At 33.4% G+C, this 18,709-nt stretch overlaps 2 protein-coding genes and 2 long non-coding RNA genes across 13 annotated transcripts; 3 read left to right on the forward strand and 1 right to left on the reverse strand.

Moving 5' to 3' along the window:
• On the reverse strand, positions 1,041–3,762 carry LOC104788037 (cullin-3B). 2 transcript variants are annotated; one of them, XM_010513714.2, is made up of 3 exons: positions 3,597–3,762; positions 3,314–3,486; positions 1,041–3,225 (listed from the first exon to the last, which is right to left on the reverse strand). In XM_010513714.2, the coding sequence occupies exons 2-3, from the start codon at positions 3,472–3,474 to the stop codon at positions 1,188–1,190; spliced, it is 2,199 nt and encodes a 732-aa protein (XP_010512016.1). In that variant the 5' UTR covers positions 3,475–3,486; positions 3,597–3,762; the 3' UTR covers positions 1,041–1,187. The 2 variants fall into 2 exon arrangements, with proteins under 2 accessions (XP_010512016.1, XP_010512017.1); XM_010513715.2 differs by lacking the exons at positions 3,314–3,486; positions 3,597–3,762 and having other exon boundaries at positions 1,041–3,053; positions 3,137–3,228.
• LOC104788040 (probable ran guanine nucleotide release factor) lies at positions 3,946–6,209 on the forward strand. 3 transcript variants are annotated; one of them, XM_010513719.2, is made up of 9 exons: positions 3,967–4,080; positions 4,383–4,399; positions 4,576–4,657; positions 4,736–4,771; positions 4,872–5,009; positions 5,252–5,338; positions 5,415–5,462; positions 5,551–5,627; positions 5,818–6,209. In XM_010513719.2, exons 3-9 carry the CDS (start codon positions 4,583–4,585, stop codon positions 5,963–5,965), a joined length of 609 nt encoding a protein of 202 aa, XP_010512021.1. In that variant the 5' UTR covers positions 3,967–4,080; positions 4,383–4,399; positions 4,576–4,582; the 3' UTR covers positions 5,966–6,209. The 3 variants fall into 3 exon arrangements, with proteins under 3 accessions (XP_010512019.1, XP_010512021.1, XP_010512020.1); XM_010513717.2 differs by lacking the exon at positions 4,383–4,399 and having other exon boundaries at positions 3,946–4,080; XM_010513718.2 differs by lacking the exon at positions 3,967–4,080 and having other exon boundaries at positions 4,162–4,399.
• LOC104788041 lies at positions 7,119–9,120 on the forward strand. Of its 2 annotated transcripts, XR_002038226.1 has the most exons (5): positions 7,119–7,224; positions 7,502–7,664; positions 7,867–8,368; positions 8,459–8,827; positions 8,911–9,120. It is a non-coding gene; the product is annotated as an uncharacterized LOC104788041 (long non-coding RNA). The 2 variants fall into 2 exon arrangements; XR_768088.2 differs by having other exon boundaries at positions 7,502–8,368.
• On the forward strand, positions 12,911–17,230 carry LOC104788042. Of its 6 annotated transcripts, XR_768093.2 has the most exons (5): positions 12,911–13,591; positions 13,706–13,785; positions 13,871–14,611; positions 14,723–14,743; positions 16,972–17,230. It is a non-coding gene; the product is annotated as an uncharacterized LOC104788042 (long non-coding RNA). The 6 variants fall into 6 exon arrangements; XR_768092.2 differs by having other exon boundaries at positions 13,871–14,743; XR_768094.2 differs by lacking the exon at positions 14,723–14,743.

Genomic DNA, 18,709 nt, shown 5'->3' on the forward strand with positions numbered 1-18,709 from the left:
GAACATTAAGGATATATATAATAAACCACACCATATAGTAAATGGAAATTATACACTATATAATTATAGTTAATTCAACAAATACAAAAAAATATTATTTACATATATATATATGTAATATAATCAATAAAAACAAATTTTAGTTTTTAAACGACAATATATCCCCGCGGTGTACCGCGGGTGAATATCTAGTATATATTAGAATTGCTCCATTTCTTGAACCCAAAAAAGGAAACTTATACTTTACCAATAAGAAATGCTGACTAACAAAACAAAGCTTGTGTCTTGTTTACTTTTATGCTCTTACATACCGTAATTGTACTTTAACATATATATCTAAGCCACATATATGTGCTTTAAACAAAACCCCACGATGCCGGAGGGGAGATACTCCCTAGGGACCCCAAAGGCAAAGCCTCCACCGGTGCAGGCGGCAAAGCAACATAAGCTTTTCTTTTTTATATTTCCTTTATTTATTTGATTTTTTCGTAACAAATTTACATTTAATTATAATTCTTCTTATCTAATAAATAAAGAATTTCAGGTTTTTCTTCTTTTTTTGTCCTCCGGGAACACTAGATCTACCGGGAACACTTCTTCAGGAAACACTTCTTCAGGGAACAGCGCTAATTCGTCGTCTATCTTGAGAAGGAGGAAATCAGGAGCCGCCGACGAGGAAGCCGCCACTCAGACCATTCCTATTGGTAATACCATGAAATGGGTGTTAAAATTTAACCAATAAAAAATAAACATATGGCTGATGAGGGTGTGAGTGGAAGAAAAATGCTGCTAATCTGAACTAGGCCTAGGAGTCGCCAATTGAGTACTTTTCGTTCTTGTTTTCTAAATAATAATTAAAAACTAAATGTGGGTGCTTTATGAATCCAATAGCCCTAAAATAGCAAGTTTGGACGAGAAAATTGTAATTCAAGTTTGAGTGATTTGCCTACTATCGCATCTAGAAAAGCTGAGCCGGAGTATATATGTCAGCCTCCGCCTTCCTCGCTGTAAGATATGACTTGTGCCTAATAGGAAACTCATCCAAGCAACACAACTATGGTTTGTCTGATATTAGATCAATAACAGGCAAACGTTTTCAATGGAAACAAAACGTTTATAACTTACAAGACTACAGAAAAAAAAACGAAGCAAAATAAACAGAGAGACCATATACATCTCCAGACTTTTTACGCTAAATAGCGGTAAAGTTTCCGGTCTGTACTATCCCTCTCCAAGAAGTCGCGTTCAATGAGCGACTCTATTCTCTTCTTTATCTCTGTCGGGTTTGCCAAGAACCGCGACTGCAACTGTTTAATGACCTCTGCGATTATGTTGTTGTGATCCAACACTCGTCTCGACTTCATGATCCTCACAATGGCTGCTTCGATCTGAGGTTTCCTGTCTTCTTCTACTCTCTGTCTCGTCTCTTGCTTCTCTGGTTCCGTCTCCTTTTGTGCCACCACCGTTCCTATCTTCACTTTGTAGAACTTGCTTGTGAACCTGTCGTTCACAATGAACGAGTCCTCTTCTCCTATGTCCTTGCTCATTGGTTCTTTTCTTAGCACGTTTTTACCCTTGACACATGCCATTGACTGCAAGCAACGCTTTAGATCTGAGGCGGGTATCTCAGTTGCCTGTTCGATCTCTTTGTAGCTTAGTCGATCGGAGTTGTTGAACAACATAAGGACACACATTTGGAAAGTCGAAACGTTTAGTTCGTGCCTTTGACTCTTTCCAAACACTGCTTTGATATCTGCTGTGCCCATATTGGTTTGCCAAGATAATCTCCTGCCAGTGTGAGTCCCGAGGTAATATGACCTGAACTTCTCACACAGAACAGAAACTTCTGCAGGTAAGTTACATTGAACGGTTGGCTGCGTGGGCCAAGAACCGGTCGTGAGAACCTGAACGACAAGTGTTGGTCCTTCTGAAAGCTCGGGATGGCTATTATAAAATCCTAGCAGTGTGTCGTGTGAAGTCTTCATGTCAGTGAACATACCTTCCAATTTCGAAGTGAACTGATACCCACATTCTGTCTTCAGTTTCACTATCAGATTCCTCTCTGCGTCATCCGACACAGTCTTTCCAGATAAAAGCCTTTTCGCCAGATGCTGTTTGTAGTATTTCTCAAAAACGTCCTTCTCCTGTAAGTAGCGGAACAGCATCATCACCTTATCAAGAATAAGATCCACATCCTCCTCTCCCACACCTTTCAGTCCTTTTCGTAGCTTATCATCAACAAACAATGAGATAAACTCAGGAGAACGGGTGTTCAAGTTGAGGAAATACTCAAACGAAGAATTCAAAGCATTCTGGAATGTCTTATCATTGCTGAACGCCAAGTTGATGATTTTGTCATATTTATCCCGCTCATCAAGTAACCGCTGCACAAATTCAACCGGATCCTTTGATTTCTCTGGATCAGTAACCAGCTGTTTTCCCATCTCCCTAAGATGCAAAGTCATAACATCTCTAACTGTAACAAGACCATTACTAACCCTTCGGAACAAGCTGTACATTCTACCCATATCCTCATACTTATCATTCAAAAGCATATTAACCAAACCCGAATTCTCCATGTGAACTAGCCTCTGCACATGGTTGGCAATCATCTCTCTCTCAACAACACTAGTAATCTTCGCTTCGCTCTTGGCATCCAAATAGTGAGCTACCCTTTCTACTTCCTCAGTCAAAGGCTTCTCCGCTTTCTTCAAGTAATCACCACAATCACAAGACTCAATAAAACCCTGAGACTCAACCTTGTAAAACTCAGCAGAAGCTTCCAAAAACGGCTTCTCAAAATCCTCCTGGTACACAGATTCACCCAAATCCATAAACATCTTAATCACATTCCTCATCAACACCCTATCTATAACTTCACCAGTCCGTTCCTTATGAACTAAATCAAGAAGCGTATCCAAAAGCCTCGTCTGAACCTTGCTCGAATGCAAAACACTATCCCTCCAAAGATGAAGTCCAAGCTCATGAACATGAGTCTTTTTCAAACTCGGAACGTAAGTCCGATCCATATACATGAGAATATCCCTAATCATCTGCAAAGCTTTGTTGTGATCATTCCATTTCCTATTAAGCAATTCTAAAAAAGCACCTCCTTGAGCTTCTTCAATAGACTTACAAATCTCTTTGAGATGAAACGTCATAGTGGTAACAAGTCCAGTATAAAGCTTCTCACCAAATTTATGTAGAACCATGTTGTATGCGTTTCTGAATCAGAAATAACACACAGCTTCAGAACAACAACAACAAGTACAAGTAGGTAAAAAAAAATCAAAAGAAGGGAAGATGTAGAAACCTGTAAAGCTCTTCGAAACTGAGTCCACTAGCGTTGTGATTGTAAATCTCATGAATCGCATGTTCGAGGATCTTCCAAGTCTTATCGGCGTATTTTGGATCAACCACGACTCGTTGTTTAAACGCTTCAATCTGGAAATTTCTCTTCCTTTGATTACTCATGATGTTGGGGAACTGAAATCGGAAACCCAAAAAACAAAGAGAATCACAAAATCACTTCAAAGAGAAAAAAATATACATATATAGAAACAAAGCAGGAACAGAGATCGAAGAATTGATTAAACCTTAATTAGCTTTGAATCGAGGAGGAGGAATCAGAAGAAATCGGAGGTTAGGTTTTTGTGATGTTGAAGAAGGGAGAAGAAGAATTTTGTGAAGGTTGAAGATGATGATGATAATAGGCTGATGAAAGCAATGGAGCGGAACCAAAAAAACAAAATTTCTTTTTTTACGTAATTGTCTTCTTATCCCAGTGGTTTTGATTACCTCTTTTGTTACTTCATCCCCCTTGGTTCGATTCCTAGATCGATCAAACACATTAACACACTGTATATAATAATAAAATGCGTAAACGGGCTTTTAAACCGTTAAACAGACGGGCCTGAGTTAAAAACATTCGTCAAGTAAAACGATTCCGTTTCAAGGGAAGCCGTCACTTTTTGCTTCTTATTCGGTAGACATTGAAGAAGAAGAAGAACACAAACACACTCCTAAAATCGTTCTTGCTTTTTCGAATTTTGTCATCTGTTTCTGAGTGAAATATTTCCGGTAATTTTATTTTGTCCATTCGTTTGATCTCTCCCAGCAATTTTTTCTCTTTGTTATATATTTTTCACCTTAGAGTATATATAATTGTTGGGTTTCTTTTTTTTTTTTTTTTAATTCTCAATTAAAATGGGTTTTTTTTTTTAAAAGGCTAATATAGTTTCTTGTTTGCGTAAATTTAACGCTTCTTGTTCGGACGTCAAAGCAACGCTTCTTTTTGATTCCGACTGATATAAATACTCTTAACTTCAATTTTTTGATTTCTCTGCAACTTGGATTTTTCTTCTTGCCCTTTTACTTTCCAGATAACATCGATCCACTGGTACTCTTCTTTCTTCTCTTTAATCCCAAATTTAGGATTTTTGTTGTTGTTTGTAATTATGATCTGAGTCTGAGTGTATTAGTAGTAGTCTAGTGTTTGGTGGTTATATAGCAAATTTTTTTTTTTTTCTCTGTCAAGTTTTAATCTTTTCGAGGATTTTGTTTTTGTGAATGTAGCAAAAACATGTCTAGTGAGTTGTGTTCAATGAGACCTTTGTTTGGTGGCGCTATCTCCACTGTCTTCCCTCAAAGATTTGAGGTTCTCTAATCTCTCAATATAACCCTTTTCTTCTTTTTTCCGCTGCTAATTGTAATTCACGGTTTCCTGAATCTTCAGGATGTGAGTGATATCCGACAAGTTCCAGATCATCAGGTTTGGTTCTTTCTTTGTTCAAAGATTTCGAACATTGTTTTCTAATTAAAGATGTGTTGTAAGAACAGTCCTTTGCTGTTTAAATTATTGGTTTTTACAGGAAGTGTTTGTGGATCCTTCAAGGGATGAGAGTTTGATATTTGAGTTGCTAGATTTCAAGACTGAGGTTGGTGACATTGGCAGTGCTTCTTGGTTCCTTAACGATCTTGCGCGTGAGCAAGATGCTGAAGGATTTCAGGTAACACCACTACACTAGAACTCTTCTTTATATGTTTTTGGAAGACAAATCAATTTCAAGAACTAGTGTATATGTCTCTAGAGTTTCTTGATTACAAAATGTTTTAAACATTATAGATTTCTCAAAGTTGAACCCTTTTGAGGCTGTTTTTTAGTTAGTTCAGTCTCTGAAATTAGTCGAAACAGACTAATACTGGTGTATTTTTTGAAGATAATCTAGTAATATTGTCGTGTTATTTTCAGTTGATTGAGCAATCAGAGGTCATTGAGGCGCCTGGACTGTCGTACAGAAACATCCCTGCTGTTGCAACTACCGCTATTGGAGAGATGGTAAGGTCCATTCACATGATTTTAATGGTAAGTTTTCCTTTCTATTTGTTTTTCTCTAACAAACGGATCATTACAGGCTATATCCAAAGGAAGACAGGGAAGAGAAGCACAAAACCTAGTGAGGGTAATTAAGCTTATCCTTGTTCTGTACCTTTTTCCATAAGTTTGTTTCTTGAGACACCTCTGGTCTTATGTGATGGTTTATTCTGCAGGTATATGTGGCAAATCTGCGTCTTAAGGGAGTTGATACAGATGTCTTGGTGACTGCATATGAACCTATTCTGATAAAGTAAGTCTCACAAACGTTAAATTTTGAGTCACTCAGTTATGTTGCAACTTGCCAACAATTGAATATGACATTGCATCGTTTTGATACAGAACGAGGAAATCAATAGCTTTGTTGTCGTTGTTGCTGGTGTTGTTTTTGTTGTTATTGTTTGAACATGTCTTTTTGTCTCACGTGTTTGCGTATTGTGCAGCCCTCTGAGCGAGAGCGCGGATGCTGTGGGATCTGGTTTAGCTGTCCCAGCTTCACAGTCTGGAAAAATGCCAATGCGTGATGTCATTAAACAATCACTCTCTACTTTCAAAGTCAATGACTGGAATCTTTTCGGTTCCTCAGCTTGAGTCTATGCCAAAATGAGAAGACGATTCAATCCTACCAATACAAGGCTTCAAGAAGTTTGCTTTAATAAAGTTTTTGAAGTACTTTTAGTTTTAGTTCTTGATCCTTTGAATTAGGTTTTAGGCTTTTAGTAGTTGGAGCTTTATAAATAGGATCTTATTTCCCTTGTGTAAGACACCTTTGGCTTTGAGAAAATAGAGACTCTTCTCCCTTTTCCTTGAATCGCTTTGAATTCAGTTTCCCATTGATCTTATCAAGAACGTTCTTGTCAAAAACTCATACACAGACTTACTTGCTTCTTGAACCTCAGGTTAATCAAGCATGAATGATGAATCATTTACTTGTAGCACGTTTAGCTTCATAATCTTGGTTTGTGTTCTATGGAAGCTTCAACATGTAATGGCTGTTATATATATAAAACGTTTATCTCAATATCATTCTATGTTTAATACATGCTTATACACAACTTGAACACCATTGTCTACATCAAAACATTATTAAATGGTTGAATCAAATCACATTTTAGGTTGAGAATGCGTAATTTGGGAAGAGACGAGATTCATATATAGTCACTTCGATCTAATTGGGTTAGAGAACTTGTTAGAATTAAGGTCACATGTTAAACCAACCTGAACCAATCTAAAATTATTTATGAGATCACGGTGGTTAACATCACGGTTAAAGGTTTAAACCAAAAAAGATTACAAACCTGGTTTTATAATCGAACTTGCACATGACAATTATGACATGTACTACAAAGATGGAATTTGAAATTTTTGTTTAGGTTATCGAAACGGATCTTATTTTGGGATCTCTCTCTTTTTCAAATTTTGAAATTTATATATACTCTAACGGAAGTTTTTTTTCTCTCATATCCCTACTATTAATCGTAAAATATTGCCTGATAAAAACCTTAGTTCTGTAAGAATTTACAATACAATGCCATTGCAATTATGACCATTTTAATATTTTTCGTGCAGGATAAAATTGTCATTAAACCCTTACTGAAAAACGGATAAACACGCGGGTCATTTAATCCAGTAATTTGACTCGTTTCATGTTATAATCTCAGCCATTCATTCTCTAAGTTTTTTAAAATCCTGACCGTATATTTTGAGATCCTTTTAATCTCTTACAAAAAACAAAACCCTTACTCAGATTCTTCTTTTTCTCTCGCCTCTCTCTCTATTTTTAGCAAAAGCATAGAGGAAGAGGTTCTGGATTGCTGCAGTACATAGAGATATGTCTCTTTCGACAATATGTAAGATCAGTTTTTTGTATTCTAATTGCTTCTTTTTCTTTCGTTCACTAATAGATATGTAAGATATGTTTTGCGAGATCTGTTTGTATTATGGATGAGTAATTCTGATTTAATTTTTGGTTTGGATTTTGTCAATGTTTGCAGATGAAACTTGATTATATTTTGCTTTATTCCGTAGTATTGTTCTTCTTCTGCTATATATATATATATATATATATATATATAAAGAGAGAGAAGTAGCGCTCATTGCTCTCGATCTGTTTTTTTTTTTAAAAAGGTTGGATCGGAGATGTCCGGGAGGAGAAGCATACACCGGCGACTTCAATCATCATTGTAAACGCCTTGAAGAACGTAAAATTTCAAGGGCCTAAGTTTATGAGTCAAGGTTTGAAGACTCAGAAGACGTGGTTTAGAGAACACTGATGATGAACCACCGAAATGTATGTATTTCGTTTCTCTCAATGTTCCCTTTCTCTTTTTAGGATCTGTAAAAAGTTTAAAGATGGAATGAATGACACAAATCTCTCTGTAATTAGACTGTTAATTGCATAGTACAGTCTTGGAGCTGTTGAACTTCGACATCGTTGCTTCTTCTTTGCAATTAGGAATATAAATTTGGGGTTTTTGAGTTCTGATTTGTAGGGATGAGTTTCCGGTTTCTGCTGGTATTCTCCATGTTTTTCCAAGTCTTTTTGATTGTCTATGGAGAATGGCAAGATGCTCTCATGGAGGTTCGGTACATTGATGTTTATTACATTGTTTTTTTTTAATGCTGCTTTGTTGATGGCATCTGGTGAATCTCCTTACAAGAGAACCACATACCGATATTCGCCTTTGCTAAACAATGTCTAACTCCTAATTCTTTCTTTCATTGGTCACTTGGAAAGTTTCTCTTCTCAGCTTCTGATTTGTTTGATGATTTGTTCTTTGGTCATTCTGAATTTTATTTTCATGTTTCATATTTGTGGGTAGGCTATCCTTACTATTTTGAAAGAACGTAAGGTGCCTGAGAAGATATGTACATACATTATTCTGTAATGGTTTGGCTTTTCAATCCGTTTACATTCACTATTAGAACCAGTAGGGAACTGTTAACCCATGGTTTGTGCCATAGTATTATGGATCATCATCTCTCTTATGCAAGGTAGACACTTACTTTGAGTGTTCAAAGTTTCGAATACATGTTAATAGAGTTGATGTTTTGGTTCGCTTATGTAATTTGTGTCTTGCGTAGGTTGCTCCGTACCAAAAAAAAAGATGAGTCGCTTTCTAAAGATCCTGCTTGCAAGATTCTGCGTCGGGAGCTTACTAAAATTGTTGTGGATGGTGTTGTGTCTAAGCTTTGACATAACCAGTCCTTTTTTTTCTTTCCCTGTGTTTGGTCTGATCAGCTTCTTCGTCATATGTCTTTTCAGATGAGTTTCTTTTGCTTAAGCATTTTTCTCCAGGTTCTGGCCTCTTCTTCAGCACCAGCAATGTGTTTCCGAAGGTCAATAACATATGACACAGAGAAAGATGAGAAAGAAGTGTTCTTCACTATTACCTCATGTACTCGGTCTACTTTTGTTGCTTTGCGTCTTCCCGGCTCCATTTTCAGTCACAGGTTAGTGTTTCAATTTGCGACACACATTAACAGTTTAACACTAATATCTACATAAAAACATACAACATATTTTTATCAAACAGTTCCGAGGAGCTTTCCAATCTGTTTGAAGAGAAAGAGCCAAGCTTGGAGTTGGAGGAAGTGAAGCAAGCTTTTGATGTCATTGATGAAAACAGAGATTGGTTTATCGATCCAATAGATTTTCAAAGAGTTTTGACTGCTGTTATTCAATTATGTATTTGATTAATACAATCCTCTCTTATTTTGTTGGAATGGATTTTAAGATATTTTTTCGTCTAAAGCATGAGTTAAACAAATACCAGCTTTTTATCTCTAACTTTGATGAACTTCATTGAAAAAATTATAAGCAAATAAATTTTCTAAAATTACAGACTTTTTTAATATACAAGCAGTCATAATAATTCATTACATTAATTTTAATAGTAGGGATATGTTTGGAGAACATATATCATTTGGATTTTATTTAAGATAACTTTATTTATTAACAAAATATTCAAAAAAACATTAAATAATATCATTTGGATTTTATTTTAGACTCAGAAGATAACTGAAATTGAATCAAAAGATGGAATGAAAATCTTTAGTCATAAGATTAATTTTATATATAAATATACTCTTAATATCATCAGAAATATATTACTATTTATGCACATAATTTCATATCAGAACATGTAAATTAAATTATGATTAAAATTCCAATCTATTAATAATATTAAGATGAAAAATAGTGGACGTGAGACAGAAATGGATAATTTGAGAAAACAGTGTACTTACATCTTATACAATTTTAACCAAAATTGAATCAAAAGTTGGATTAGAAAATATGCTATTAATATCATGGAAACTGGAAAGTACATTAATGATTATGCAAGTATTAATTGATACAATTATTTCTCATATAACATGATTTATTATGCTTAAATGTATGAATTACATTTTTGCCATATATTAAATATTTTTGTAACTAAAACAAAACGAAAATTATGGAAATGTAATTAAGTAGAGATACATGGTCAATAATTTTCACAATTTAAAATAAAATTCTTCTAAAACATATTTGAAAACAAAAATTTCAGCCCAAACGGAATTGTAACTATATATATATTAAACACTCATATGGAGAATACATGTATTTTGCCTAATTTTTTTAGTCAAAATTTATTAATAAATTATTATATGAGTAATTATTTAAAAAGAAATGGTTATGGGACATAAAATTTCTAACAGGATGGATAGGATGGGACGGAAAGCGATGCGACAGGATGAGATTTAACACCACATAACAAAATTACTTTAACATTTTTAACAAACACGGTTTGTGCTTGATTATTATGGATGGATTGCAAAAAATGTATATTTTCCAGCTGATGAAGATGATGATCATATTTATTTTCTGTACGGGTTGGAGAATTCTACATATACACCAAAATATTAACAAAACACCTTAAAAGAATGGCAACCTAATTTTTGTGAAAAATATTAATATTAGATAATTAAAGTTTTACAACCTAAAAATGTTAATTATTTGACTAAATATATGTTTTATCAGTGTTTTCAAGTAATTTAATTTACTAATTAAGTACATATACTGAAATAGTATAAGTAAACTGAAATGGGTAATACGAATAATGAAAAAAAATATTTTGATCAATTTTTTTAGAAAAAGAGAGACATAAATTTTAGATAAAAGTACAAATCAGAAAATATAGATAAATAAATTCAATTGTCAAATTTTCACTAATTTTCACCACTTTGGAATGGGATTTTTGAAAATTTTGCTAATTTTGAAAACAATTATCTTTTTGAAAAATTATAAATTTAGATAATTTCAACTAACTAAATAAAAAAATATTCAATGGAGAACTCTGCTATCCCAATTTCTTACCCAAACTGTTTAGTAAAATTGTCTACCGAGTAGTTATTTAAAGGAGAAAGAACATCAGACAAAAAATTTTGATAGATATGGGACAAGACGAGACTGGATGAGACGAGACGATATGAAACAGATGAGACGGAACGAGAGGAGATGGGTTGGGACATGAGGGGACAGGACAGGATAGGATGTATTTTACTAGGGTTTTTTTTTTTAATTTACATGAAAAATAACGTTTATAAAAATATTTTGTCCCATGCTGTAGCACGGGTTTTTCTTTTATTGTATTGGGATCTTAATTTTGATGTTACTTCCCGTAATTCTACAGCTAATTTAGTTCTAATCAAAATAATTAGATGTTTTTCAGAATTATAATTTGTTTTTGGATAATTTTACTACCTAACTAAAAATTAAATATACAATGGAGAATTCGAGTATTATGTCTAAATTTCTTACCGAATACATATTAATAAACATTGCTTAATGAGTATTTATTGAAAGAGAACGATCATAGGACAAAAAAATTATGATGGATAAAGAGAGAAAGACAAGACGGGACAGGATGGGACGGGATGGGATGGAACGAGACGGGAAATGTTTCCTATTACAAAGTAGATATGTTTGGATTTATATGAACAATAATTCAAACTAAAACCAAATTGAAATCCAAAATTTATATTTATTATCAATATTTTACAAATAGTTTTATATATTTAAAATAATAAGATTCTAACTCATTTTTTCAAATTTAAAATTTATATGAGAAAATTTAATACTAACTTAATTTATATGAAAGATTTAAGTAAAAAAAAAACACGACATCATGTTATTAATGTTTGTCAAAAATTTGAAAGAAGAAAAAAACAAAACCATAAATAAATATGAGAATAAGGTGGCTGGATGGCTTCAATTGTAGAGACTTTCATAAGGTGGCTGTTCCGGCGAATAAAGTGACGATTGTTATCGCGAGTAGTGTCACGAGAAATGGTAGATTTTAGTCATATTTAGCACTGTGGGCCATCTTGGCTTCATGATCAAGTGCATGTTGATGAATAATGTTGTTGGTGTTTATTATTGTTCTTGGTTACTTTCGATTCTCAAACTATTTTTGGTTATATCTGATGACCAAAAAAAATGACAAATAAGTCTCTTATTTTTCCACAATCAGCAGTCCATGATTAAAAACTGTTTGATTCATCATCACTGTCTTTGTTGAAAGCCACTGTCTTTTTGGATATGCAATGGAAATGGGTAATTCGTATAATAGAAAAGATTGCACTTAAACGATTTTCTTAAAAAAATTCACTATGTGACATATAAAGAACTAATATGAGATGGATATTTTGAAATTTTGGTTGAAAATATTCAAATGGAGATTTTATATATTTCGTGAAGTAATTCTCCACTTTGGAACGGGTAACTTCAATATTTTAGTATTTTTTTAAAACAGTTAGATAGTTTGTTAATATTGTATTTTTTTGATAGTAAAAACTAACTAAATAAATAAAAAATATATTCAAGAAGAATATGGGTATCCCATCTAAATTTCTTACCTAATCTCTATTAAAAATATTGTCTACCAAGTAATTATGTAAAAGAGAATGATCATAATTGTGACATCCCGGTTTGCGGAGATGTTTAAAAAAATTGATTTGGTCACCTATGTCACCAAAGTGCAGTTTTCTTTTCGGTCAAAGGTCCTGAGAGAACTCTAAAGTTAAGCATGTTTGAGCTGGAGTAGTTTCAGGATGGGTGACCATCCGGAAAGTGATTGTCGAAACTGTGCGAGTGGAGACAAAACACATGGAAAGATCATGTGGTAATTTGTAGGGATGGTAAATAAATCTTTAAAGCCTCCTGGACGTAACAAATCGACTGTTGGATATGGATGGGCCTACTGGCCGAGAATGGATGTGGGCCCACTAAGCGAGGTGGGCCTATGGATCGGGAATGGATATGAGTGGGCCCACTAAGGTGATGATCGGAGCGTTACAATAAGACAAAAAATTATGATGGATATGGGAAGATAGGAGATGGAACGGGACATGATAAAACGGGACAAGGACGTGTTTCCCGTTCCTCTAGATTATATATTATATACGTGTAATAATCCAAAGTAAAACCAAACATAAATTAGATATTTAAAATAATATAATTATATAAAATATTTTATCCGTGCTATAGCACGGGTTACTACCTAGTATCTCATTGTTTTATAAAAACCCTAATTTCTCACATCTCTGCATCTGGTTATCTGGAGAGGTTGAAGAACCGGAATATATTTTTCCGATGGTCTTGCTTACTCCACCGATCTAAATTCGGCTAAAGATTCTAAGATCAGTTACACGAGAGATCAAACCCTCGAATTTAGTGTTCGTCGAGTCGAGGCAATTACGATGATTTTGAATCCTCGATTAATCTGTTTATGAATTGTGTTTCTTTGTTACTTTATTTGATTGTTTCTTTTTTACAGCGTCTCTCGTTTTCTGTTACTGTTTCTTAATTTGTATCATCGATACGTTGATCATCTTGCTTTCATTTGTTTCGATCGATTCTGTTAGGTTCATCATCAATACTATCGAAGATAGTTTTTACCGATTTGTGATTTGTTTGATTTGGTTTTGATAACGATCGGGGATACTGAAATAGAAGATCTGTTTTAGGTTTAGGTTTTGTGGTTTAGGTGATCGAAGATGAAGTAGTTTTGTGGTGCTCTGTTTCTTGGTTTAGATTTTGTTCTGAATCACCGGTTTGATTCTTGTTCTGATTCTTCTGGTTTATACATATATTTTTTTTTTATGCTACAGATTTGATTAAACTCTTCTTTGGTTGATGAAAAGGAGAAAGAGACGCTTTTCTTCTCTACATCGGTAAATATTTTTTTCACATTTTTTTGTGTATTTTACTCATTGTTATTAAAAATTCGGATTCGATCAAGTTTTCATAGTGTTTGGAAATATTTACTCATTGTTCTTATTATTCAGTTACATGATGATGGTGATATCATATAAGTGTGGTTCTGATTCATTATAGTGTTATGTGTAATCAAGGAAGCGGCTCTTAGGTACAACTATCTTTCTTCTTCTTGGTCTTTTGGTTTTTGTTCTTGCCTTTTTGAAGTTTGATGTCATGTGTCGTTTCTTCTGCAGCTGCAAATTCAAGAGCATATAATGTGGATTCAAAATCAGAAAACAGAGAAGTATGGATTGATTGTTGGCGATAATTGAAGAATGCCTATAATTACATAGTTACATGCATTTATTCGCACATACATACATACATACATACATACATTCATGTGTCCTTGCATTCTACATACATCATATATGCATGCATACATCCATGCATACATACATCCATGCATACATACATGCATACATACATACATGCATACATACATATATGCATACATACATACATAAAATACATACATACATGGATAGTTGCATATTTGATTGCCTTGCACATTCATAATTGCTTCCTTACTTCTGCATTCATTCATTGCTTGTTTGCTTGCTTGCTTATTTGCTTGCTTGCTCGCTTCCTTGTTTTCTTTTTTTTCTGCTTGCATACATCAGGCGATGCATAAGATGAAAAATGAGTTTGTGATATTCTGGGACGGTCTGAAGACAAAGGAAAAGGACCATGTTCTGGTTCTTGCAGCAACAAAGACATTTTGACCTTGATGAGGCTATCATTAGAAAGGTTGCCTCGTAGGTAATTTTATAAATATCTTTCTTGTTGGACTAATCTTTATGTCAAATTGACTTCTGCAGGTTGATGGTGGGACTACCAGATGCTCTGAATATAACAAAAGAAGACTTTTCCACTGATTTGGATATTGATGGAGTTAATAGTATGACTAATAGATATTCTAGAACGATCTCGAGGTAAATTCCTAGTAATTTCTATCATATATCAAGTCAAAATGATTAGAAATGCTCATATATTTCCATGTTACATGCTCTTTTGGTGCGTGCATAATCAATGTGTTACTGGAGATAATGGAGAAGGAAAAAACTGTAAGTCGTCTTGGTGTTGAACCAAGAATACTTTATGTTGCCTAAACTTCTCAATATAATCAAACTTTACATCTATTAAAAATGTCAGCATTATCGATCGTATCATGTTTCTTTCTACCCTTATATTTGTTCCTTAAAACTATTAAAAAATGCAAGTACAGAGATTTTAGAAATTCTTGTGAAACCCGTCTCTTTTTTTAGCTCACCTATACAAATAATTCAAATATTTGTAATATTCTCAGTGACTGAAATAAATAATATATAGAAATCAATATTAATAAAACTATAAAAGTTTGTAATCAACAAATCTTAAGTTTCTTTTTACCAGTTTTTAAAGTATGATATGTTTTTGTTTTCCGATTGCACCCAAAAAAAGAAACAAACGAGTTTAACGGAATAGAATCGAATGTCATTGTATTTACAGTAAATCACTGTTTATTCCAAATTGAACCGGACCATGAACACAACAACCAAACCACAACTTCGACTACCGATCCTACCTGAGTATGATGAAATAGCTCATCACTCACAAAGACACAAAATCATTATTAAAACTCAAAACATGTTCTGTTGATAGTACCAGCCGTTCATTTTTTAATGTTTCATAACCAACATTTAAATCATTTTTTATCTCAAATTGAACGAAAACTTCAACCAATGATCTCTAGTCGGCTAGTCTAGTATAATGAATTAGCTGCAGGTTTATTATGAAAGCTTTAAACAACATATTCCAATAATTGCATCAACCGTCAAATAAGTAGGAAGAAACCAAAATGTAATTTGACTAAAACATTAACATATTCTTCAATTGGGGGGTTTGTAGCTTCAAATCCTCTTTGAATAGTAGAGAGAAAAAAAGAAAAAGAAAAAAAGGGCAAATAATTGAAAAACATGTTAAGAAGAAAAAGTAGAATTCCTCTTGGAATCCAATAATCTACTTTATGTAAGTTTATTTTCTAATATAGGTTTTGGTAGCAGTGCTTTAACCTTTTAGCTTTCTTTTTACAAATTATTACGAGTATTTTTTTTGGCTCCTTTGGGTTTAATTTTTACCTGCATAAGTCGTGGCAAACAAACAGAACTTTCCAACGAACCTATTAGCTTTGTTAATAATAATATGCACGCAATACGGTTGGAATTAAGGAGATATGATTTGCAATTATGGCCAATTATAGCATTTGTCTTTTGACATTATCCATTCCCTTTATACTTAATAGTTGAAAATAGCTATAATTCAATTGATTCATTTCCATGGGTTGGTCCTTCTTTCTAGGATGGTAGGAGTATAACTATTTATAATTTGGCTCATTAGGATTTAGGACACACTTATGTTTTAATCGAATAATCTTGTACATAAGTCCCATCAAAGCCTTAATAGCTAGGTTACTGTAAGAAATCCTTCGTTATTGTTCAATTGTCTAATCTAATCAAAAGACGTCTTGTCGGGAAAATTGGGGTCGAATCAATGAAGCAAGAGGTAGATCACTACTAGGCTCTAGTCTAATCTATAACGAAGTAAGAACAAACTTATAGGATGAGATTATTTAATAATTTACATCACATCACGTGTGGATTTTCTTAAACTATTTTGAGTTTGAAATGTAATCCTATCTTTATTGGCCAAGACAAGTAACAACGAATCAAAATACAAAACCTTAAACAAGCAAAAGCTGAACTTGGGGCAAACCACCTAACCTAATGATTGATTTTTAAATTTAAAATTAAATTTAAGTAGAGAGTTATTGTAATGACAGCAAAGTTTTGTTGTTTATACTGGGCTAGGCCCATACATGTCTCATATGCAGTCCAAAAGTGAACATGTAGACACAGTAAAAGAATCCATGTAGAAGATAATAAATCGCTAGTTTCTGGTCTTTTACTTTTAAATGAAAGTTTTGAAGGTTGTATATTGATTTCTCTGAAATATTTTGTTATGAACAGATACTATACATGTACAGTATACACATATATAATATTTCTAGTTTAATATTTTAGTTTCAGACTTTCGTTCACTTGTAGTAATTAAAATGGATTTTTTTTACCATTTTGCCTGGATCGGATGATACGGGATACTATGGTCTTTTTCCTTTCCAATGGCATAAACAGTCTTATTATTTTTTTCCATATTTTCTTACTTACATCAATACATACATTTTTTTTTCATGTGTTACATATACTTTTTGACATCATTCTAAGAACTTGTCCGAATGTCTTTTCTTCCTTTTAAGACAATGGAGATGATTCGAAGGAGTATGACGTCAGCCCTAGTAAAGATTGGGAAACGAGAATACGGACGGTTGGAGTGTGACGTAGCATTGTCAGCCTCACCCACCAAACTCGGCCATAGACCTCTTTTCCAGTTTCCACTAAACTTGTCTCACGTACATTTTCGATATATATGTTACAAGAGTTGTCAACTGTATTTATACGTATAACTGGTTACATATGTGTTTTTTAATGGAGATATACATGTCGAGATTTAAAGGTTTTGTGGTATTTTGCCGACACGGATGTTGATAGGCTTTGGGTGGTGTGTGTGACCACCAAATTTGTTTTTTAAATGAAAAATTTAATATAAATTAAGTAAAAATTGTGATAAGTGGTACGTAGGCTCGGATCAAATAGTGATGGGGAGAGAAGAAAACGACTGAAAGAAACTTGAGGGTTCCTCAAAATCACTATGTGGTATTTATCGTAATTCCCTACATGGGCTCGAGAGGTACTGAAGAAATATAAAACTTTTTAATAGATTGTATTTTTCATTCCACTTTAGCAATTTAAAAACAAATGAAGAAAACGCTCCTTTGGCAGCCCTTGTCCCCCTTATATATATATTTTCTTCATACAACCGCGCAAATTGGTAATTCCCACAAGAAGAAAAGTTAGACAACCTTAAATATAGATAGAATATTTTTTCTTACCCTAACTTATTTAGCCCTCCTGTAGAGTTTGTAGTTCAGCTCAATTTAATTCTCTTTCATTTAGAACAAAATCACATACTAAAATACATGCGAGCAAGGCATATATATATAAAAGATCGTTTTTCAATATCTGGTATCTTAAGATTAAACGAACTAAAATATGATAGCATATTTTAGTATTGCATGATGATATTTTTAAAGAAAATAATGTTTAGACTTCGAGTAGATTACATGTAAACTAATAACACCCACAATAATACTAAACAACTAAGAGATTTAACGGCATGTCGATTGCATGCATTTTGGAAAAAGGTCTATAGGAAATTAGAATCTTTGATGGAGAAGGAAATAGTTCTAATTAATTACACTAGCTAGTTGATGATCCAAGAGGACTAAGGTATCTTGAAATAGTTCTAAATTTCTAATTACTAACTAATGGTCTAATTTTAGCTAGACTTTCACAGTTTTACGGAAGAAATATAATTTCGTAAATATTATTGTTATAAATAATAAGGAATTGAAAATAGCAGATAGAGAGAGTAAATGCTTCTGCCTTCTTGTGTGAGATATACGCAATACGCATAAACGTACAAACATTTACGTATATTTCTATTTGAGTTGTGAGCTGTTTTTTTATTTTGGATGCTATTCCTCTTCCAGCATCTACATGTTACTATGTTAGTGCTCTCGTCTTTTTTTTTCGTCACTTTAGTTTCCATTATGTACGTAACATGGTGTATATAGATTATACATTATATAAAACAATTCAACCATATTAATCGTATAAACTTACAACAGAGAGATGTTGCAACATGAATATATACGCACATGTGTATCATAATAGTATGCATGATGTGCCTAATGACAAATTGTAGTAACGATTTTCCAAAACTTATGTAATCCATTGGTATCAGGACTGATTGGTATAACCGTATAATAAATAAGCTATTTAGGCTTTTAATGGAGCACTCAGAGTAGAGTGGATGAAGTGCGTCCATTCAACAATATTTTTGCCAAGAATGGTTGACTTTTTTTCTTCCAGTTG

This window comes from Camelina sativa, chromosome 5 (assembly GCF_000633955.1).
Source record: "Camelina sativa cultivar DH55 chromosome 5, Cs, whole genome shotgun sequence".
NCBI lineage: Eukaryota > Viridiplantae > Streptophyta > Magnoliopsida > Brassicales > Brassicaceae > Camelina > Camelina sativa.